General features: G+C 40.7%; 1 protein-coding gene across 2 annotated transcripts in view; it reads right to left on the reverse strand.

Moving 5' to 3' along the window:
* Positions 1-23,491, reverse strand: part of sema6e (sema domain, transmembrane domain (TM), and cytoplasmic domain, (semaphorin) 6E) — a 501,529-nt gene that overhangs the window by 100,897 nt on the left and 377,141 nt on the right. For both annotated transcript variants that reach the window (XM_055163313.1, XM_020924606.2), the window contains 5 exons: positions 21,612-21,829; positions 19,621-19,752; positions 14,591-14,746; positions 7,552-7,728; positions 2,958-3,116 (listed from right to left, as the gene is read on the reverse strand). In XM_055163313.1, coding sequence (XP_055019288.1) covers positions 2,958-3,116; positions 7,552-7,728; positions 14,591-14,746; positions 19,621-19,752; positions 21,612-21,829 — 842 coding nt within the window. The remainder of the gene's footprint in view (positions 1-2,957; positions 3,117-7,551; positions 7,729-14,590; positions 14,747-19,620; positions 19,753-21,611; positions 21,830-23,491) is intronic.

A 23,491-nucleotide genomic window follows, 5' to 3' on the forward strand; every position in this document is an offset into this window, starting at 1 on the left:
AGTGAAAACGGCTGATGAATCAGGCTAGAATAAATGTATTGCATAACTAAAAAAATAATCGTTTGAATAATCTTTGTGAAAAATTGTGGTGATTTTTTTCCATAATCAAGCAGCACTGATTATAATGCTGTTACATCATCAAAATCCTCATCCAGGTCTGTTTGTGATGAGGAAACAACATTATATCATAGATGAGAAAATAGTGTAACACAAGGCTCTTTCAACTCTTTTAAAGCGATCGAACCTTTAGTCACTTTGCCACTTATCACCTCCCAACGCCATATCTCCAGGAGAAAGACGGAGGGACCACTTTTTGTCAAAATGGAAGCAGCCCAATGGACAAACGGTCCAGATTACAGCTCCAGGCTTCGGTCCAGGGCCGTAAGCGCAGGATGAGTGGGCACATTTAGGAATTGGCAGCAAATGAAGCCGCGTTTTCTTCTTAAACGCGTTAAGAACATGCAGGGATTAGCAGTGTCTTTACTCATTTCAATTTAATATGCTGTAATTTCTGTACACCAGGCTTTGCCCCTAATCCAGAAGTGTGGGCGAAGTAGAGACGCTCAGGCTGCCATGGAAACGGCTTTATGTAATATGGGAACAAACTTCTCATTTGTAATAAACATGGACACTAAAGCTATTTGACATTTACAGTTTTGGACAGGCTTGAGGGCATTACTAAAGTTTGCTGTTTACTTTCAATTTAGGCTTTTTGTGCCCTTTGGCAAGACCCTTCAAGCATTTAGTCAATATCTTTTTGATTCACTGTGCTGATCTTTCCTGTATCGTTTCTGTTTATTTAGGGTCACCAAACGTCCGTTTTTTCCTGGACATGTCCGTATTTTGCGTCATGTCCGGGGCGTCCGGTTTTTTTTTTTATTAAGTGATGCAAATGTCCGGGTTTTCATTACCGTTCACTGGGGGCATTAAACTGAGCGTCTCTCGTAGCGTCTGTGACTCAGAAGGAGCGAGTCACAAACAGTCGGTCAGTCTGCAACATACCGAAGCACAAATGTGCATTTAACAATGACTTGTACAAGAAATTCTCCTTTTTCCGTCCCGGTCGGGACAAGTGTGAGTCCATGTGCACAGGTTGTGAGGTGAGAGTACAGTGTCCCTCGTTTATCGTGGGGGTTAAGTTCTAAATATAACCCACGATAGGTGAAATCTGCCAAGTAGTCAACTTTATATTTTACAATTATTCTATCTGTGTTAAGGCTGTAAAACCCCTCAGCACAAACTTTATACACTTTTCTTAGACAGGACAGGTGCAACCCTTTTTACTTCCTTCTTAAAACTTGTTGCTGCTGTCGTCCTTGTGTTATTTTCCTCCTTCTTTATGTAACAAACTGAAGATTCATTTATTCCAGCAGAGTTGCTTGACTGTACAACACTGCACCCGCGCAGACAGGACCGCACCTGCCTTGTATATACTTTTGCGCTTTGAACCAAGACTTCCTTGAAGAGGAGGACTTATTCTGAAACATTTTTGACCAGGAGAAAGGACCGGCTTTCACAGTTAAACATCCAAATTTTGTTTAAGAGATTAGTCCTGGTTTAGACCTGGTTTAGTCCTGACCCACCCGTGTGTAATTACTACCAGCCTGTAATACACAATACGCATTCATACGCTTTAAAAAATTGCAAAATTGCAGTTAAAAAAAATCAGAGAAATGTCTCCTCTTGCACATTCAGAATAAAATATGCAACTTCTTTTATCTGGGATAAATAAGTTTGGTGCTTCAAATGTTGATTGTGTGACAAGCCACACTATTTCAAAGTCCTTTATGTTGTTTTTTTCCCCCTTTTCTTATGTGTAACTAGTTCAACGCTAAGTATCAGATAACAAAAGCATAGTATGTCTCTAAATGTTTGTAAATGTAAAGACGGATCTTAGACGAGTGCACTGACTTCTTGAAAGAAAAAAAACTTAGAGGAGAGAGAACAGGAGAGGAAAGGGAGAAGAGAGAAAGAAGAGACAGGGAAGAGATAAGAGAAAAGGAGAGAGGGGGAAAAGGAGAGAGAGAAGAGACAGCGGAGTTGGGTGAAGGGATGAGACCGAAGAGAAGAAAAAAAGAAGAGAGGAGAGAGAGTGGAGGGATGAGAACAGGTGAGAAGAAAGAAGGTGAGACAAATTGAAATAGTAAAGACAGAGCTTAGACTTCTTGAAAGAAAAAAAAAACTTAGAGAGGAGAGAAAAGAGGAGAGTGAGAGCAGAGAAAGAAGAGAGGGGGAGAGAGGAGGTAAAGAAAGAAGGGGAAAGGGAGAAAGAGAAGAGACAAAGAGGAGTGGAAAAAAGATCAGAGAGAGGAGAGGAGAGGCACTGACTTACTTGAAAGAAAAAGAAAAAAACTTAAAAGAGAGGAGAGAGATGAGCGGAGACAGAGAGGAGAGGGAGAACAGAGAAAGGAGATAGTAGATAGCGAAAAAGGGGAAAAAAAGGAGAGAGAGAAGAGACAGAGACGAGTAGAGAGAAGGGAGGAAGGAGGAGAGAAGAAAGAGGAGAGAAGAAAGAGTGGAGCGATGAGAGGGGGGAGAGGAGAAACAGAGAAATGGCATTGACTTCTTGAAAGAAAGAGGAGGAGAGAGAAGAGGTGAGAGAGAGAGAGAGAGAAGATGGGAGAGACAGAGGAGAGAGAAGATGGGAGAGACAGAGGAGAGAGAAGAGGTTAGAGAGAGAAGATGGAGAGAGAGAGGAGAGAAAAGAGGGGAGAGAGAGAAAAGATGGGAGAGACAGAGGAGAGAGAAGAGGTGAGAGACAAGAGTGAAGAGAAGGGATGAGAGAGAAAGTAAGGAGAGAGGACAGAGGAAAGAGTGAAGGGATGGGAGGACAGATTAGAAAGTAAGGAGAGAGGAAAGAGGAAAGCGAGTGAAGGGATGAGAGCGGGGAGAGGAGAAAGAGGAGATGAAGAGAGACAAATGAAAACAGACAGCTCTTAGACTTGGAGTGCACTGACTTCTTGCAGGTGCTGTAGTCTGCGCAGCGGCTCAGGGGGACTCTGATCACACATCCGGAGAAGGCCACAAACAGAGCGTGATGGTCCCGGTCCAGCTCCAGGCCCAGGACACGCCTCTCCTCTCCGGGGACGCGCCGCTCGTCTCCACGCACCGTACACCTGAAGAAAGAAAAAACAAACAAACACATCAGTAAGATATTAAACTGTCAACGTGCATTGTGTTTGATTTCTGTGTTAGTCTAAAATGTTTACAAAAGCATTCTGAACCGCTTTGGAAGACAACTAAGGCTACGTTCAGACTGCAGGGCTTAACGCTCAATTCAGATTTTTTTGTGAAATCCAATGTTTTTGCGAGGTCGTTCACATTTCCAATTAAATGTGACTTGTATGTGACTCCAGTGTGAACATTAAACGGCCCAAAAGTGTCCCGCATGTGCACTGGAGACTAGGGATGGGCATTCGATGAAATTTTCTTCGATTATCAATTAAGTCATTAACGTTTTTATATAAAAATGATCATCATTATTATTACTATCTGCACTACTAATCTGCATAAATAAATTCAACTTCACGACATATAAACTGTAACGACTCTAGAGCCACATCAGCCCGTTTGACATTATAATGTGTTTAATGCAGTTTTGTGCAACTCTCACAGAAACAAAACTTAAAACTGCATCGCTAATTTGCATAAAATAAGCGAAGATAAAACTACAGCTCTTGTGTCGCTGATGCGGTCAATTTCTGTCGGATTAAAAGACATGACTCAGTGGAATACAGGTTAGTGTGACCAGATTTCTGTTTGTCAAAACCAGGACAGCGTACGGGGGGAGGGAGGCGGGGACTCGTCATCGACATTGCGCGACTCTCACCTGGTAAAACCTTTTTCCCACTGGACACAGAATCATCTGTGCTGCTTTATACACTGTGCACATGGACTCACACTTGTCCCGAACGCAACGGAAAGCTTGGAATTTCTTGTACAAGTCATCGTTAAATACGCATTTGTGCTTCAGTGCGTTTTCACTTCAGTAACACGGAGTTCATTAACAATTTTCACCTACTTCAGCGCAGAATAGTGACGTTTGTGGCTTGTTGATAACGTGTAGGTCGGATGAATGCACTTTGGACATTCAGACTGAAGTTGCATGTCAAAAGATCAGATATGCATCAGTTTTAGGAGCACATATCGAAGTGGCCTTGGTCGCATTTGAAAAAATCAGATCTGTGTCGTTCAGACTGTCATTAAAAGATCAGATACAGGTCACATACGGGCCAAAAAATCTGATTTGGGTCACTTCAGGCTGCAGGCTGAACGTAACCTAAATGCTCCCCTAGTTTGTGAAGTCTTCAGTCTTACAGCTGGATTTTCACTCCACGAAAAGACAAAGTAGTAGCTGTTTTTAACTCTGTCCAATTTACCCCTAGTTGGCACAAACCCTTTAGAATACCTTTGTCAGACAGTGAAAGTGAAACCAGGATGGACAGCCCGAGTGCAGTCAATCAGAGCACTGCTTTGGTGCTTACTTCTGAGTTGAGTTGAGTTGAGTTGAAAAAAAAAAAAAAAAATCATCTCATTTAGTCAGTAAGGATTGCTTTGACAGTATACTCTAGAGGCTATAAGAGAATTTGCTCGATTTTGGCTGCGATTTGCTTCTCCCCGAATTTGGTTTGGAAGAATAACCCGATTTTAGTCTTTGTGGGGTTTTTTGACGCCGCTGTGCTCCTCGTGTTTGTGGTGTCAGTGTGACTCTGAGCTGCTCTGTCACATCGTACACACCAAAAATCAGTAACGCTACAGCAACAGAAAATAAAACAGAGCGTCAGGGGCAGAGGAGTGACGGACACAGAGGCGCAAGATAAATAGTGAAGTAAATAAAATAGTAAATAGTGAAAATAATGAGGACTGTTATTATTCACCTCTCCTAAAGCTGCAAATAGAGCCCTGCAGTCTCGACGGGACTCGAAGCAAAACAGTGCAGCGCGGGACACATTTTGAAAGCTCATTGCGGGCATGGGCGGGAGCGGGACTGCATAATGCCGGAGTGGGCGGGTAGAATGATAAACTGCAGCTCCCGCAAACTAAATATGAGTGTAAAGTAAAATATACAAATGATGAATGAATGTTATGAATCATACATAACATTTTAAGGTCTAATCTCGCACACATTTTAGACAATTCCTTTCTGGTTCTCCGTGTTTGATAGAGCTTAAGAAAGCGAACGTTCCCATCTTGCAGGAGTTATAGGCGGAAGCGGGACAAAGTATCGCAGATGCGGGTGGGAGCAGGAATGAAAATTAGAATTCTTTGCGGGAGCAAAGGACTCCACAATGCAGAAGTGGGCGGGAGCGGGACTGAAAATTCTATCCCGCACAAACCTCTACTTGTAAATTTAAAGTACAACATCTCCACCGCATTATCCATAGAATTTGTTTTCTGCAAATAATGCCATCCAGTCCACAAAACAACACTATTAATCCAGTTTGAGGCGTGCTTTAAAAGTAAAAAGGTGGGAGTAGTTCCTCATGTGTGTCTGTTTACATCCACACAGCGCACGAATTATATTTATGTTTTAAAAATCCTGTATCTGAAGTTTTGACTTGTATCTAAACTAGAAGTGCAATGCTCTGATCTTTTGAACACTTAAAGAGTCTTAAACAAGTCAATTTACTCTCACAATGTTATATCCTGTAGTCCGCAGACAGATCCCGCTGTATCTTTGCGATTGGAGATTTAAAACCTCATCAGATTTTCCTCGTATCTGTGGTGTGCACTTTTTTTTTTGCACGTTTAAAAATTGTTTAAGACTGAAAAATCCTGTAGTGTGTAGCGACCTTAAGGGAGAAACTTGTCCTGGCTTTGCTCTTGGTTGATCATCAGTTCTGAGTTTAGTTCCAAGTTTAATTCCTTCCGGTTTTTAGCGCAGGATTTCGTTTTTGGATTTAGTGCCAGTTTAATGTAGATGTTCAAATGAATAATGCATGAAATCGTAAAGCGACATAGAGCTTCTAGAAAAGCTTTAGTCTTACATAAAAGACTAATGCATTATGATTATAATATTTAAATAAGCCATATAGTCTAGGTTTAATAAGGTAGTAAATCTCCACAAGTCCGTCCTTAAATCAGGTTTGTGAATAGAAGTAGTTGGAACATTTGTAAAGGTAACATTTTCAAAACAAAAGATGCACTTAAAGGCGTCTTTTGGCTGCAGAGAGAGTGGAGCGGAGCACAGCGGCACAAATCAAAGCACGAGCGCTCGACTGGAAAAACAAGTCCACACTAAAGCCGCAATAAAGCCCCGTGTACGGAGGAAAGGGCAAGAAGGAGAAATAATACACTACATGTGACCGGCCGGACAGAGGGAGGGAGAGGAGAGAAGGAGAGGAGGAAGAGAAAGAGGTGGAGGACAGAGAGGAGGAGAAAGAATAGGGAACAGGAGAGGACAGAGGAAAGGGGGGACGGAGAAGGAGAAAGAGGAGGAGAGAGAGGAAGAAAGGACAGGATAGAAAGAATAAATAGAGTGAGAAGAAATTAATGAGGGAAGAAGAGAGAGAAAGGAGAGAGGAGAGAAGGGGGGCAGAGAAGAGAGAGGAGAGGGAAATAGAGGGAAAGGGAGAGAAAGAAGAGACAGGGGAAAAGGAGTGAGGAGAGGAAAAGAGGGAGAGGAAGAAAAAGGAGAGAGATGAGCGAGAGAGCGAGGAGAGAAGAGAAGAAGAACAGAGAAGAAGAGAGACAGCAAAAAGGGAAAGGTGAAAGACAGAGAGAGAAAGAAAGAAAGAACAGAAGTGAGAGAGAAGAGAGAGAATAGGGGAGAGGAGAGGACAGAGGAAAGGAGGGGACAGAGGAGAGAGAAAGAGAGGGAAAAGGCGAGACAGAAGAGACAAGAGCAGAGAAGAGAAATGAGAGAGAGAGAAGAAGAAAGGGTAGAAGAGAAAGAATAAACAGAGAGAGCAAAGTGATGAGAGAAAGGAGTGAAAGGAGAAAAAGAGAGAGAAAGGAGAGAGAAGAGAGAGAGAGTAAGTGGAAAAGAGAGAGATGAGTAAGAGAGTGAGGAGAGAAAAGAGAAGGTGAGGAGAGAGACACAGAGAGAAGGAGAGGAGAGAGGGAGGAGGAGAAGAGAGAGGAGATGGAGGGAGAGAAAAGCAGAGAAGAAAGGAGAGGAGAACAGTGAAAGACAGAGAGAACAGAAGTGAGAGAGAGGAGATAGAATGGGGAGAGGACAGAGGAAATGGGAGGAGAGAGAGCAGAGAGAAAGAGGGAAAAGGCGAGAGAGAAGAGACAGGAGCAGAGAAGAGAGAGGAGAGAGAGAGGAAGAAAGGATAGGAGAGAAATAATAAACAGAGAGAGAGCTGAGGGATGAGCGAGAGGAGTGAGAAGAAATGAATGAGGAAAAAAAGGGGTGGAGAAAGGGCAGCGTAGAAGAGAGAGAGAAGAGAAACAGGAGAGAAGAGAGAGAGACATATTAAACAGTAAAGACAGATCTTAGACGAGCGCACTTGAAATGAAAACAAATCTGAAGAGTGGAGAGAGAGAGAAGAATAGAGAGGAGAGAGAGAAAGAAGAGAGGTGAGGTAGAGGAGAGGAGGAACATACTTGTCGGGGTTGTAGATGTCCATGTCCTCCAGGAGCTGTGTGTTGAAGCTGGTGTTGGAGCCCTGAGTACTGGCCAGGATCTTCAGCACGTGACCGTTGTCCGAGCCCAGGAACATGACCGTGTAGTTTTTGTACGGGCCGGCGGCGGTGTCCACGGCGATCTGAGTCAACTTAAACCTGGAGGAGAGACAAAAGAAGAAGTTAGATTTAAATATTACGGTTCATGGTAAAACTCAAGTCTGGAAAATATTGTTTGGATTTTTAAAAGGCGCTGTCAGTTTACTGGTCAAAAGTTTTAGGACACCACACTTTTTCTAGTTTTTTACCGTTTACTGTTGACCAAAATGTATTCTAAAGTTTTGATTCATGAAAGTGTCCACCTTTTTGCAGATAGAACAGCTGAACACACTCGTGGCTCGTTCTTTTTACGATAGAAATCAAATATTCTTCTGAAAGTTCTTCCCAAGTCTGTTGCAGAAGTTTCCATAAATGTGTGGCACTTGTAGGTTGCTTCACTCTTCTGTCCAGTTCATCCCAAACCAGCTCCATGCGGTTTAAGTCTGGACACTGCTGGACACTCCAGGTTTTCAAGAGTAAACAGTTTTCAGTTTTTCCAAAGTTCTTCCTCACTTAGTTTATGCATTCTGAGCGGCCTAATAGTTCACCACGATGAGTTTATAAGGGCTTTTCTCAGCTTTCACCTAACAGTGAAACAGGAGTTCTAACTACAACTAGCATTCTAATTAGGGATGGGCATTCGATGAAATTTTCTTAATCGATCGTCGGAAGAATTAACGATCGATTATCGATTAATCATTAATGTTTTTATATTAAAATGATCATCATTATTATTACTATCTGCACTACTAATCTGCATAAATAAATTCAACTTTACGACAAATAAACTGTAACCACATCAGTCCGTTTGACATTATAATGTGTTTCATTCAGTTTTGCGTAACTCTCACAGAAACGAAACTTAAAACCGCATCACTAATTTGCATAGACTAAGTGAAGATAAACTACAGCTCTTGTGCACTGATGTGGTTCAATTTCTGTCGGATTAAAGGACATGACTCAGGTGAATACAGGTTAGTGTGACCATATTTGTGTTTGTCAAAACCAGGACACCGTACGGGGGGAGGGAGGTGGGTCCTCGTCATCAACATTGAGCGACTCTCACCTGGTAAAACTTTTTCCCACTCGACACCGAAACATATGTGCTGCTTTGTACACTGTGCACATGACCTCCCATTTGTCCCGAACGCAACAGAATGCGTGGAACTTCTTGTACAAATCATCGTTAAATACGCATTTGTGCTTCGGTACGCTGCAGACTGACCCACTGTTTGTGTCTCGCTCCTTCTGAGTGCAGAGAGACACATGTACAGACCTGTTTGTTCATACTACACACAGCAACCTACATTCGGTTTGTCGATTAAAATGAACGTAATCGATGAAATTCTTAATGATCAATTATCGATTAATCGACTTATCATGCCCATCCTTAATTCTAATACACACTTCCTGATTATCAGAAAATAAAACGCTTCATAACGCAGACGGTATGCAGCGGACTTACAGTATTTTGACCTCAAAAGTTGCTTATATATTTGCAATATGCCTGGAATTTACTCAAGCATATGAGAGAAAAAAATATTGAATTCAGATATTGTGTTGGGGTCAAGTGGTGATTTTATCTTTTTTTTTTTTTTAAATAACTTGGTGCAGGTTGAAAAAAACACTTGTATACTACACACTGTAAACTAGTCGGTGGCATGTAAAGGTGCACTGTGTCATTTTTCTGGTGGAGGGTCCGTCAAATGGTCTTTTTTTTTTTGCATGGAGATGTTATTGCTTTGTCGAGAATGTTCCACAGTAAGGCATTAAACCTTTCTATCTTTATGGAGATCAAACCAGACCAAGTTACGGGTCAGATCCGTGGAGAGTCAACCCCGTCCACAGTGAGAATCTCTGTTTTTGTAGATATTTTTGAGCTATAAAACCACCTGTAATTGAATAAATGTAAGGTAGAGCTGTTTAATGTCATACTGTGGAACATTCCAGATAAAGCAATAACATTTCCATGGAGACAAGCAAGTGACAGACCCTCCAATGCACCTTTAATGGCAGTAATATTCCAGCTTACAAAAATTTAAAAACTCTAGAAATACGACTCCACTCCATTTCATCCGTGAAGGACATGTGAAATCAGCCAGTGAAATCAGATAACTAGAATAATCAGATAACTCAATAATTGGATCTGTGTTTACATGCACAAAAGAAATTTAATTCTAAAATATCTCTTTCAATCTTTTGCTTTTTCTCTTTACTTTTTGTCTTTGTCACATTCGTTTGCCCCATGACTGCATAATCACCTGCAAAAAAAAAAAAAACCTGCAGAGATGTGAGATGCAGAGATGCTGACACGGCATTTCAATAATCTGATAACTCCAGAAATCAGATAATAGTCAGATTTGTAGTGTGCATGTAAACAGAGCAAGTGTTCATCTAAATACTAAAGTAGTAACAAAACTAGATGCTCACTTGAGCAGGTATCAATACTAAAAAAGTCACACTCACTGGACAAACACATGAACTTTTGTTGAATGTGTTTAGAATGATGTTGAGCTGTATCAGAACAAGTGTAAGAGCACACAGACTAGTGTACACGTCCATGGACCACTGAGGGATTACTGACTAGGGTTATAACTTTTTGAACTTTTTTTCCAAAATCAAAGTCCTGTATCATGATTGGATGAACTTTTTGGTATAATTGAAGACAACACTTTTTTTAAAAAAGTCCCCCCAAAACAAAAAAAATATTAAATACACATTACAGCCAATGATATGAAATGCGAAACCGTGCTAAGTTATCACAAGGGCCATAACAAGTCAATTTGACTGAAAATGGATCAATAATATGTTGGTTATGAGTTTTAAAAAATCCCCAACATCAGCAATGCTCGTTGGAATTCAAGAGCCATCCTTGCTATTCTTGCCTTCATACTCATGGCAGATGCAAGGTGTAGGCTGAAGTGAGTTTGTCTCTTCATTTGCACTGCATGAGCCGACTGATGGTTCTCAGAGCAGAAGTTCCGTGTAGCCGACTTTGCTGAGTTAGAGGAGGCTTAAGCGCCCGACCAATCAGCACTGGGGTGTGTCTCAGAAGACATTGAAAGCAAGAGCCATCAAGAGTTGATATCCCACGCAGTAACCAATGCTGTGAACGAGCAATCAAAGTGATGCAGGAAATTCATGCCACATGTGAGGACAAGAGGAACGTTTCATCATTTCTTGACTTTTACTGGCCTATTTTATATGATCTTTACCCTGATGATGTGTTTTGTTCCTGTGTTATTAAAGAGAAACATTGCCTTTGGTTATTTTATGATTGAACAGATATTAACCTTCTAACGGTTTGATTCTGGTTGTTGGTCGGCTTTACGAAAACTTCATTTTGAGTCCGGGGGGACTTTTTTCAAAAATATGACCAACTGAAGGTCAATTCCTTTCATTACTAGCAAAAGTTCATCAAAATATGATACAGGGTATAGAGGTTGTAAAAAAGTTATAACACTATTACACACATATAAGGCCACATGGGAATATAAATTTGTGTTGTTCAAATACCATTTTTTTGGGATCAGATCCAAAACCAATACTTGGCTTTAGTGTACTCACCAATACCAATACCAGTCCAATACCACATAGTGTAAAGAAGTAGACTAAGGCTGCTCTATTTTGTTACATTACAAGAGCAAAAGTTAAATCTACAAAAAGTTTATCTCTAAAGAAATCAATAGAATAAATTAGATTTTGAGTCAAATTTATAATGATTTTGACCATAAGTGGTGCTGATTTAAGCACTTACTTGCCGTGTCTCTTTCTACCATAGTGCATGGATAAAAACAGTGAGGCCTGCAGAGTAAACAAAGTCTAAGTTAGCGCTGTTGCTGTTGCTGTTGCTATTGCTCTGCACTCTCTGTAGCGCAGTTTTTCTACTAAGTTGAGCGTCCACACTAAAGGCTAAATGAAAGCATCAAAGGCAACGCAAATGTTTTTTCTGTTATTATCAGCATGTTAGAGTCATGTAAGAGTCTGTAGAACATCTAGACCAGAGGTGTCAAACTCAAAATTCACAGAGGGACAAAATTAAAAACTGGGACCAAGTTGTGGGCCAAACTAAATATTTATTGAAAATTTCAACAACATCTGCATGTTTTCTCTTCTTTTGAGATATGTAATGTTAAACCTTTTCTTACTAAAATAAATGTTTAATAATAGTTTTACTTAAACATTGAATCCAGAACAAGCAGAATATAAAATAATAACAATATTGTCTCTATAGTCTATCTGTAGTCGGCGAACCAGCTCTAATACATATTTGATATGATCTCATGGGCCAAATATAATTATACTGCGGGCCAAATTTGGTCCCTGAGCCTGAGTTTGACATGTCTGCTCTCTAGTCTGCATTTAACCTACTCTGAGCATTTGCAGTAGTATTACATAGATACATATATTATTATTCCACCAATGTAAACAGTGGACGTGAGGTCTTCTTTGTGGAAAATACAGAGTGGTATCGGATCGGTGATTTGGGCTGAGTACATGCCGATACCTTGCAGAATACAGATACCTCAAAAAATGTGCAGTATTGGAGCTTTTTCTGACAGTCACCCTAATATAAATGAAAGAATTAGGATTTAATGTTGAAAATGACATTCTATTGTCTAATTAAAGAGTGTTTTTATTATCATTGTGGTATTGGAAATGGTATGGAGTATCGAGTCTATTCCTTCCTCTATCTTCCTCTCTTCCTTCGAGCTTGTGTAGTAGTGTTGACAAAATACTATTACACACAATACACAACACACAATATTTCAAACTCGTACAGCAACTGCCCCCTTCTTCACACATCACACACTGTATCATCACGGCAGTCCAGTTCGCTCTCACCCTCTGCTTTCATTTTGAGCACCGCACTGATTCATATTCACAGACTTCTGCGGCAGGCTCCCGGGGAACAGCTGGGGATTAGGCGACGCGCTGAAGGGCACCTCTAGTCTTAACAGTTGTTGACTTTTCTTTATTGTTCGCTCATTTGCGGCAGCCATATTTCGACGCGGGGTCTGGGGGAATTCCGACAGACTCCCTCTAATGAAGCCGGAGGATGTTTGGCATTCCGGGTTGCGCTCCCGTTCGCGTCGCCGGTTCCTTTTCGGGCAGATGGGCCGGGATGGCGTGTTTACCCACACAGAGAGGAGCGCGGCGACTGGGGCCGTGTCGCGATTGGCTGCCGGATGGATTTCATTTGTGAGTGTGCCCGTAGGGGGGGGGCGGGCACGGCAGATGCGGTGGGTTTTGGAGCCAGATGTGAGAGGAAGGCGCGTGTTTGTCCCCTGAGCGCGGGCTGCCAGGCTGGCTCTGCTCCAGGAGGCAGCAGGAGCAGGCTGGGCTGAAGTGTAAGAGTGTGAGAGGAGAGTGTGTGTGTATGTGTGTATGTGTGTGTGTGTGTGTGTGTGTGTGTGTGTGAGGGACAGAGGACAGAGCAGGTGGAGGCTGTTTGTGAACATATAGTGGAGCTTACTGTGTTAAATAAAGTACCATTTTATTATCTTGAAGACTTTTGTTTTGGTATTTTATGTTTTAGAGCTTAAAATAATGGGTATTTATAGTTTCCCCGAGCGGTTTGAAGGACACATTTCTCCACAGAGACAAAGTGTATTTTAATCGTACTACTACCACCCCTACTACTACAACTTCTACTGCAACAACGACTACTACAACTTCTACAATGACTACAACAATAACTAGTACAACAACAACAACTACTGCTACTGCTGCTACTACTACTGCCCAGATTCCCCAAAGGGCTTTGAAGGATACATTTTTCCACAGAAACAAACTGTATCTGTAACAACTTCTACTACAAGTACTACTACCACCAGCACTATTACTACTACAACTCCTACAACAACAATAACTACTATAGCAATAATTACTACAACGACTACAACAACAACTACTGCTACTACAACAACAACATCTACTACTACTACTACTACTACTACTACAACAACCACTACAACTACAACTACTACTACAACAACACATACTACTACTACTACTTCTACAACTACTACTACCACTACTACTACTAACAACTACTACTACTACTACTACTATTTCTACTACAACTACTACTACCACCATCATTAACACCACTACTGCAACAACTACTACAACAAATAGAAGTACAACAATTACTACTACTACAACAACACTGTACTTCTGAAATATTCATTTTTATTTTATTTTATGTAGGATATTTATACAATTTTTAATGTACTTTCTTTGCCTTGCTTAATTTGTATTATATGTAGAAGATACATGTTTGAAATAAAGAGTCAAACAAAAATTACTGCTACTACAACTGCGACAACTACAATAACAACTACTACTACTACAATGACTACAACCACAACAACAACTACTACTAGTAGTACCACAACTACAACTACTATTACAACAAACAGCTACTACAATGACTACAACTACTACAATGACTACGACTACGACAATGACTACGACTACTACAATGACTACGACTACAACTACAACAACAACTACTAGTACTACAACTACAACTACCCCTACTATTACAACTACCATTACAACAAACAACTACTACAACTACTACAGTGACTACCACTACAACAACTACTACTTCTACTACAACAACTACTGCCACTACTACAATCCTACTACTGCTACTACTTCTACATCTACCTCTTCACCTCTTTTCTTCTTCTCTTCACCACTATTGTTAGCGTGCTATAAGGAGAGGCTGTTGGTCTCTGACCAGTGCAGGCCCTGTCCATTTCTGCTGTAACAAGAATAAATCTTTGTCTGTATTCCAAAAACTCAGCGGGCTTTGCAAATGGATTAATTATTTATCATCAAGAAATATATAGATTTTTTTTTTTCTACAACAATACACTCTGTACACCTCCCTTGTGTACATGAAGCGTACCTGCTGGTGGTGCGGGTGAAGTAGGGCCGGTCGTTGACAGAGGGCACAGACTCGTCCATCAGGGGGTAGGACTTGATGAAGGTCAGAGTGTCATCGGGGAACGTGGTGGAGGATTTGTACGAAGCAGCAGAGCCCTCCCCCGCACAGCACCCGGGTCTGGACAACACAGAGATGAAGAAGACGGTTAGAAGAAGAAGTGCAACATTTAATCTCCATAGAGAAAAACATTTGACAGATCCTCCACCAGAGAAGTTACACAATGCACCTTTGTACCAGATCTAAAAACAAAAGTAGTTCATTTTAAACAGTTTGCAGCGAGCCAAAGTTACTCCTCACTTAAAGGTCATATATTACACAAAATTGACTCTTGTGAGCTTTAAGCCATGTTAGAATGGTGTTACCTTCTCGAAAACATACTCAGACTTGTTTTGTTTCATTCACTCATGTTTGAGTACTGTATTTTTCGGACTATACGTGGCACTTTTTTTCATGGTTTGGGTGGTCCTGCAACTTATACTCCGGTGCGACTTATATATTAAAATTTTCAGAATGACAGCTGCGAGAGGGCGCTCTAGGCTTGTGTGTAAGTATCTAGTACTACTATTAATCCTGTACCACTGTCACTTCACATTCTTCTGCGCATGTCTCCTGCAGAAAAAGACATTGTTCTGCTGCAAATAGTGAAATATTCAGCCGAAAACTGTAATCGAGCAGCAGAAAGGAAGTTTGGAGTGAGCTTGTGAGGGACTGGCGGAAAGAGGATGGAGAACACAGCTTCACGGCAACCGGGCGGGTGTGTCGTGCAACTTTCCTGGAAGTCACTGGATGAATCGACAAATCCTGAACTTCAGTGACAATCGAAACCATCCTGTCAGTATTCAGAAGGCCAGAATAATTCCAGCAATGTCGCTGAGTTGTTCAGAAGTGACACTGGATTTAGTGATTTGGAGTGAGATGGAGTGTTTGGTAAACTTGTTATGTTGTTTGTGCCACAGTTATCTGAAAAATTCTCAATATGTTATGTTAAAAACCTGTCGTTCTCTATTCTGTTGTTATATTATTATAACTTGCCTTTCAAGATGAAATGTCGGTTCCTGGTCTCTGATTTTATAAAATAAATTTCACCCAAGAAATGTTACTTATAGTCCCGTGCAACTTATATATGTTTTTTTCTTCTTGATTACGCATTTTTTGGCTGGTGCGATTTATACTCTGGAGTAATTTATAATCTGAAAAATACAGTATAGGGAGTTGTGGTTTATTTCATTCACACATGTTTGAGTAAGTCTTTATTATTAGTCTATCTACATCTCCAAAACTCAAAATGCTCGGTTCTACCTTGTGATGTCATGAAAAGGTAGTTTTCAAGTTAACAGCTATCTTCTAACTTTTGTTTAGTATGTTTAGCAATTCCAGGACTGAAATTATCCAAATGATTCTAATGAAGGTGTGTGGAGTTTAAAAACACAGTGGGGCACTTCCTGTATTATCACATGACATCACAAGGTGGAACAGACCAGGCAGTGCAATTACATCTCCATGGAGACCAGACCAAAAAGTTACACAGTGAACCAAACCAGTCGTAGCAGCATCAGCTTATTTGAATCTTTGCAAAATAAAAAAGCATCAGGTCATAATTCAAAACGCACTTCGTTGCATCTAATATTATAATTAAAAGAAACCAAGGAACAAAACATCGCAAGCCAAATTCTGTCCTGTGATAATAAATGTCTACATTATATTGTAGATAAGCGTGCCAAGTCTCCACAAATAAAGACTGCGCCATCAATTTAATGTTCAGAGCGCTGGGAGCAGTCTGGTACACAGCGGATTTACTACATCAATTATTACTAATGCATTCAAGTTTGGTAAAAAGCACTTTACATTATACTACAATACAGGCACAAAGCAGTTGGCTCTCCTGACAGAATGCAAAGAGGCCCGATCATGAAGCGAGTTCTTGAGAGGGTCCCCAAGCTCTGCACTCATTCTGAGAAGTTACACCGTGAAATTGCCAGATAGGGTCAAGTTGTACAATAGTGGAATGTGACTTGTTTCATAGGCAAGAGGACAGTGGTGGAATGTAACAAAGTAAAAAAAAAAAAAAAAAAGTACTGTACTTAAAGGAGCACTGTGTAACGTTTCGGTTCGGGGTCCATCACCTTCTTGTCATTGCTCATTGTCACCTTTGTCATTGCTCTGCTTCAAATGTTCCACAATATGACATTAAACAGATCTACCTTACATTTCTTCAATTACAGGTGGTTTTATAGCTTAAAAACACCTAGAAAAACAGGCATTCTGACTGTGAGCAGGGTTGCCTATTCACAGATCTGACCTGTAACTTGGTCTGGTTTGGTCTCCATAATGACAGAAATGTTTAATGCCATACTGTGAAACATTCCAGACAAAGGAGTAACATCTGGAAAAAAGCAGGTGGTGAATCCTCCACCAGAAACGTTACACATTGCACTTTTAAGTACACATTTTAGGCATCTGTACTTTACTTATATACATTTTAAAGTGGATACTTTTTACTTGTACTTCACTACATTTGAGAGCAAGTATCTGTACTTTCTACACCATATTGTTTTATAGTTTGAGAACTGTCAAAAAGGCTGAGGGTTTATTTTTCATTTAACAAAACTGAATATTTCTTCCACCACTGCAAGATGACGTCCAGCTGACTAAATGTAATCATTTTTGCTGTTGTTTCTCAAATTTACTCAAATCAAGATGGACATAATTATTTCAAGCAATTCCAAAGGAAGGGTGTGTATTTGTAATTCAAACTTTATAAACATGGCCCATCTGCGTCCCTGGATACGAAGTAAACATGATCAAATCAAATATTGTTTTCACCGATATCAATGTGAAGTTTATGTAATTTATTCTTAATTGCAAAAACACTAGACATGATGGGCAAGTCGTCAACTTCTCATAATTTGGTGTTTTGGTTCTTAATCCCATTATCCAATCAGAAAGCAGAATGAGCCTCACGTGAGTCTCTCATTTGGATTGTTAGTTTCAATGCTGAAATTCAGTGTGTTTAAACCTAAAAAGCTTCTCTCTGATTTGAATGGTCACTACCTAAAGCCCAGCCAATCATGAATCAGTGCTAGTGCAGCCTCTGCAGCTCAAAATTCAGGAGATTCAGAGACATGAGGCATGGCCTGTCCAAATACTGAGAATGACAAAAACTTGTACGTGTTGTATCTGCAGGTTAAGGCTCTGGTAACACAGGGTCAGTGATTGCAGTTCCTTTTTTAAACAAGTGTACAGTTTACATCAGGGGTCTCCAGCCTTTTTCCTCTGGTGAGCTACTTTTACAAAACAAAAATGCCAGAGAGCTACCAGTCTTTGTAGCCACAAGAAATGTAATCAGTGTAAAAAACAGGGCAAGCCTTAAATGCGGCAGCGTTAGATGCCTGTAAAACATAAACCATTATCTAATTACTAGACTAACAAACTTTATTGATCCACAAGGGGAATGATTTGGACACAGTAGCTCATACCTCACAATATAATATAATAACAAAGAGTAAAAAAATATAGATAATTGGTAATAATACATTCTAAATAAGTAGCAAAAAAGATAGCAAGAGACATATGTGAAATAAGATGTAATTATATAAATGCAAATGCACAAGTCAAAATAAAATAGAATTATTAGTGCACAAAGTTAATACATTTCCAAATGCAACAGGCATTAAGAAGAGAGGTACTGGTATCTTCTGTGCTACAGAATGGAGAGCTCTGGTTTACATACACCACCTTTGTAAAGCGTTTTGAGTGATTGAAGGTGGAAAATCGCTTTATAAAAAATGTGACCACTGAACATTTCACCCCCCACCTTTTCTAATCCAGACTCTAGCAGACTTCCATCCCAAACTGCACTGCACTGTCCTGACCCTAACCCCTCTTTTACTGCTCATTTTCTTAACCACTGGTCACCTGTCTGCTCCTGTCGCCTTCACACACACTTGGCAGCCTGCTCCCGACAGCTCACACTTGTGCCATGTGAGGAGTAAACACACGATGCTGTGTTCACTGTTCTGCTGCAGATGTACAAGGCCCTGGCAGCTGCTGGACTGTGGCAGGAGGGACGGGCAGGTGCCAGGGAGCGCTTCTTTTGTGCGGAGGGGACGATAAACATGTCTGCGCCGTGTTTCTGTCGGGTATTCAGGGAAGGACTGCAAGATTCACCTCAGTCGAATCCAGATTTGAACGGACAAAACTGGTAAAAGGCGGCTATTTACCATAATATCTGTCACGCACAACAGAACATTCTAACCTTGCATTTCAGCTCTGTGCAAACATGTTCTGAAATGTGATTCTTGTATTAATTTGTTGGCTTATATTTCAGGGTTTTTGTCAACAGAATCCTATTAGGAAAGCAATTCTAATTCTTTCAAATCTCAATTAGATATTTTTCCCAAATTTTCATATATTATGCAAAATTGACTCTTTAATCATGTTGGAATGTTGTTACCTTCCAAAACATACCCAGAGTTAAGTTTTGAGTCATTCACACGATTGAGCAACCCTGAATTAAAAGGATGTCTATCTCCAAAGCTCAAAATTCCACCTTGTGATGTGACTGATGAGATAGTTTCGAAGTTAACACCTATTGTTAGTCTCAATTTTGCCTGAATTGTTACATCACAGGTAAAAATCTGGACTTCTCCTGCTCAGTTTTAGTCCATAAAGCATCACTGAACTCATTCTGCAGTCAAAATGTGTTCACAACAAAGGCAACAAGGGCTTAATTTTGTTTTTATTTCTCATTGTTCATTCCCGTTGCTGACAGCAGAGGGAGCTCCTGCGCAAATGAGTGAAACAAAACACAACTCCAGGTATGTTTTTGAGGAGGTAACGACATTACAACATGACTTAAAGATCACAAGAGTCGATTTTGAGTAATATAGGACATTTATGTTATGAAACGCTTATCCCAAAGTTGACCAAAAGGAAACTAAAGCCACAAAAAGGCCTCATATATTTTCTATAAAGTTTCTAAAGTCTCATACCTGGGTTTGGGGACCTGCTCCTCGGGCACCGGGGTCCAGGCAGACTCACTGTTCCTCTGCTCCTTGAATTTGCCGCTGAAGGCCTTCTCGATGTCGTCCATGTAGAAGGCACAGACTGCTGAGCCTGTGATGCTGCAGGAGGGGAGAGAGAGGAGAAAGTACATGAGGGGAGCACAAAGTCGGGGCTGCTTGGCTGGATTTAAGACAGTTTTAAAGTTTTAGGCGCTGTACCTGACTTTTTCTTACTTAAAACAGAATTAGTTCATTTTACACAGTTCACGGTGTACTCACTTACTTATGCAATCCTAGCATCCTAATTATTCACAACTTTCACAGGTCAGAGCAAAGTTTGTGCATCAAGTCCTTGCTAACAACAACTAGCATGCAAACAGCACCTTTGGCCCTGTCCACACTAGTACATATTCGAGTCGTTTTCGTTGCAGATGCAGTGTTCACTAATCCGATTGAAAACGGCTCCAGAGACGGAACGATCTGCTGCTGCCAGCTCCCACGAATTCATCTGCGTACGGATCTGATCTGGCACTGTGTGGACACCTGAAAACACTGATACACTGATGTAGGTCTGTACTCTGCGAAGTAATTCACCGCCAAAATGCTAAGAGGCTAGAATATATGTCCAGTCTATGCGTACGACATGCTGACGTATAATTTCTGAAAAGTTTCACATGAACCATCTCCAACGTGATAGAAGCACCGAACAGACTCACCATCAGCAGAACATTCCTCTGTCAGAGAAAGAACACATATAATACACTGAGTCATGTCCTTTAGTCCGACAGAAGCTGAACCGCATCAGCGCACAACAGCGAGCTGTTTTTTGAGCACTTAGTTTGTGCAAATTAGACATGCCGTTTTAAGTTTTGTTTCTGTAAAACGTAAACAAATATGCTCAAAGCTGTGTGGATGGGGAAGGCTTGCGGACACAGAGACGACATGTCTGGATGCAGATCGTTTCCCATTGGTGATACGCAGACTCGTTTTAGTGTAAACGACGTCTTAGTTTTATATTAAATGCAGACAGCTTATTCCCGGAAGTTGCTATGGGCGTCGCTGTCGGATGATCTTTACATCAAACCAGATCTTTCGCATTTTTTGCCCTAACAACTTGAAACTTTGCACTGCACACACCTGTACCATAAGTTTGACACTTATTGATTAGTTGGATGAGTGGTTCAAGAGTTATGCATGGAACAGACGAACAGACAAACAAACCAACAACCCAACAGGAGGAGACACAGACAGATGTTCCTTGCATAAATAAGTGCAATACGGACTACAAAGCTGTTTTAAAGTACCCAGAGAATCTGTTCAGTTTTCATGTGCACTGACAAGCCACACTGCACTTTTTACACAAATGAAACAACTTAATGTCATATTTAAGATGCAAAACGTTTTCCAAATTCTGAATTGACATGAATGCTATTTCCGTTTAATCGAAATTATCGCCACAAAAAAAAAAAAAAAGGTTTAAGAGCATTTCGAGACAAAAGAGGGCATGGCGGAATAAGGTGGATACTGGGATAAAAGAAAAAAAATGTCACTGCGCAGTTTGGTTCAATAAATAGTCGCTGGAACACATTTTGGCGTGGATCAACATTTATCGTGTGTATTTTTCATTGTACCAGTGAGGAATGTTTGGTTCATTTTTCTGTATAACGATAAGATTTGAGCTGTAGAAGATTGTATTTGTATTTATTTATTAAAGAGCCCCCGCATATTAAAAGACAAGAATCATGCAAAAAACAAACATGTACTTGTAAATATGCAGGACTGTAGCCAAAGCTAATTTCCATCTTAGTCCCCTGATGGACCAAGGCCAACCACATAACCCAGATTGAATAAGTAACTACAGTGACTCAAAAACTAGTTCAGCACTTTGGAAAGCTTTGGCTGTTTTAAAAGTGCTATACAAATATGATGACTGACTGCTACTCTTACTGCTACTATCCTCATCTGTGTCCCAGTCTGACCTGTTGGCTTGCGTGGTGAACACTCCGAGCACGGCGGGGCGGTGGTTGATCTGCAGGACGTTGGTGAGAGACTGGAGCACGTCGAAGTAGAAGAAGGAGTCCCCAGGCACCGAGCAGTTGAGCCGGGCTTTGAGGAAAGAGGTCCAGTACCTCTCCAGCACCCGGGGGGACCCTCCATTATCATTCTTACAGACGCGAGCCACACGGGAGAACACCACCTGAACAGAGACACAACAGTCAGTGTGATATCGTGAACCAACTGTACTCGTAGAGTCTATAAACTTCTATTTTAATACTTCGAGAAATCATAGACCCACTCAAATAAAGGTTCAAAACTTTCTGGCTGGGGCTCTGTCACCTGCATGTTTCTATGGAGATGTCATCACTCTGCCTGAAATGTTCCACAGTATAACATTAAACAGCTCTACCTTACATTTATTCAATTACAAATAGTTTTATAGCTCAAAAATACCTAGAAAAACAGGCATGGGGTGAGGTCTCGCCACAGATCTGACCTGTAACTTGGGCCTGGTTTAGTGTGCATAGGTTATACCATACTCTGAAACATCCCAAACAAAGCAATAACATCTCAAAGAAGAAAAGCATTTGATGGACCCTCTACCAGAAAAGTTACACAATGCACCTTTTAAGACATGTTGTAATGCTGTTACCTTCTCAAAAACATACCCAGAGTTGCGTTTTGTTTCAATCACACATGTTTGAGTACTTCTTTATTATTAGTCTGTCTACATCTCCAAAGCTAAATATTCCTAGCCTGCTTCATCAGCCGGTTTCACTTCGTGGAAACCGTCTGACCTCGCAGCATTAGGATTCGTTCACTCGACAGTAGGCGGGTACTTTTTTAAATTGCTGCTGTTTGTTCATGATGTATGTAATGTTCTACTAACAGGGCCAACTGGTATATTAAGCTTTTCCCAAATCCCGTAGGAAGAAGGACAATAACGTCTTTCCCCTCAGGAATCGTTGCCATCACAGAATGTCTGGCTTCATCTACATCCATCTCGACCGCTTTGTTTACTGTTGTGCTGTACCACAAAAGGGATCCTGTCATGGCTTCACAGCTCTTCACTGATTGGCCAGTGCAGGGTCTACAACTTCTTCTTGCAAATTGTCTCGTGTGTTCTGATTCCTGATCTAGTCGCTGGAGAGAAATTAAATTGAGCAGAGGCACTAAGTGGAAAAAGCCTGGCTAAAACCTTCCCTGTTCCACCTTGTGATGTCTTAAATTATCCAAATGATTCTAGTGAAGGTGTATCGAGTTTAAAAACATAGTGGAGCACTTCCTGTATCACCACATGTTTTCAGTTTGAGAGAAGGACTCAGCTTAACTCTGCAGGGTTTGTGTGAATGAAACAAAACACAACTCCAGGTTTGTTTATGATGACGAAACAACATTATAACACAGATCTGAAATAGGGTAAGATGGGCCCTTTGAAAAGAAAAGTGATTATTGTTACAAATTCAATGCATGGACAAGGTTTACTTTTGCCTGGTGGTGTGGATATACAGAATCGAAGTAAACTTGTTGCCAGATACAATAAACTCAAAAGATGAATACAAATGCACGAGCAGTCAAAAGTGGACAGGCTTTTTCATGTTATGGTTTTCATTGTTTTCATGTCTGTTTACATTGACACTGAAACCATCAAAACTGTGAATGAACACGTGTGGAATGCAGTAAACAAAAACTGTGAATTGACTCCACACATGTTTTATATTTTTGATTCGTCTTAACTTGGCCCTTTGTTTTGTTCAGTGCTTTAGGGCTTCAGCGCTCTTGGCTTTTAACTCCCTGTGAAGAGAAAACCATGTCAGATGACTTCATGAAGCTCAGTGTGAGAAGGTTGAGAGTTTCCAGC

Source organism: Boleophthalmus pectinirostris, unplaced genomic scaffold (genome assembly GCF_026225935.1).
Source record: "Boleophthalmus pectinirostris isolate CB_2022bp ecotype Guang Dong unplaced genomic scaffold, ASM2622593v1 HiC_scaffold_6, whole genome shotgun sequence".
Classification (NCBI taxonomy): Eukaryota; Metazoa; Chordata; class Actinopteri; order Gobiiformes; family Gobiidae; genus Boleophthalmus; species Boleophthalmus pectinirostris.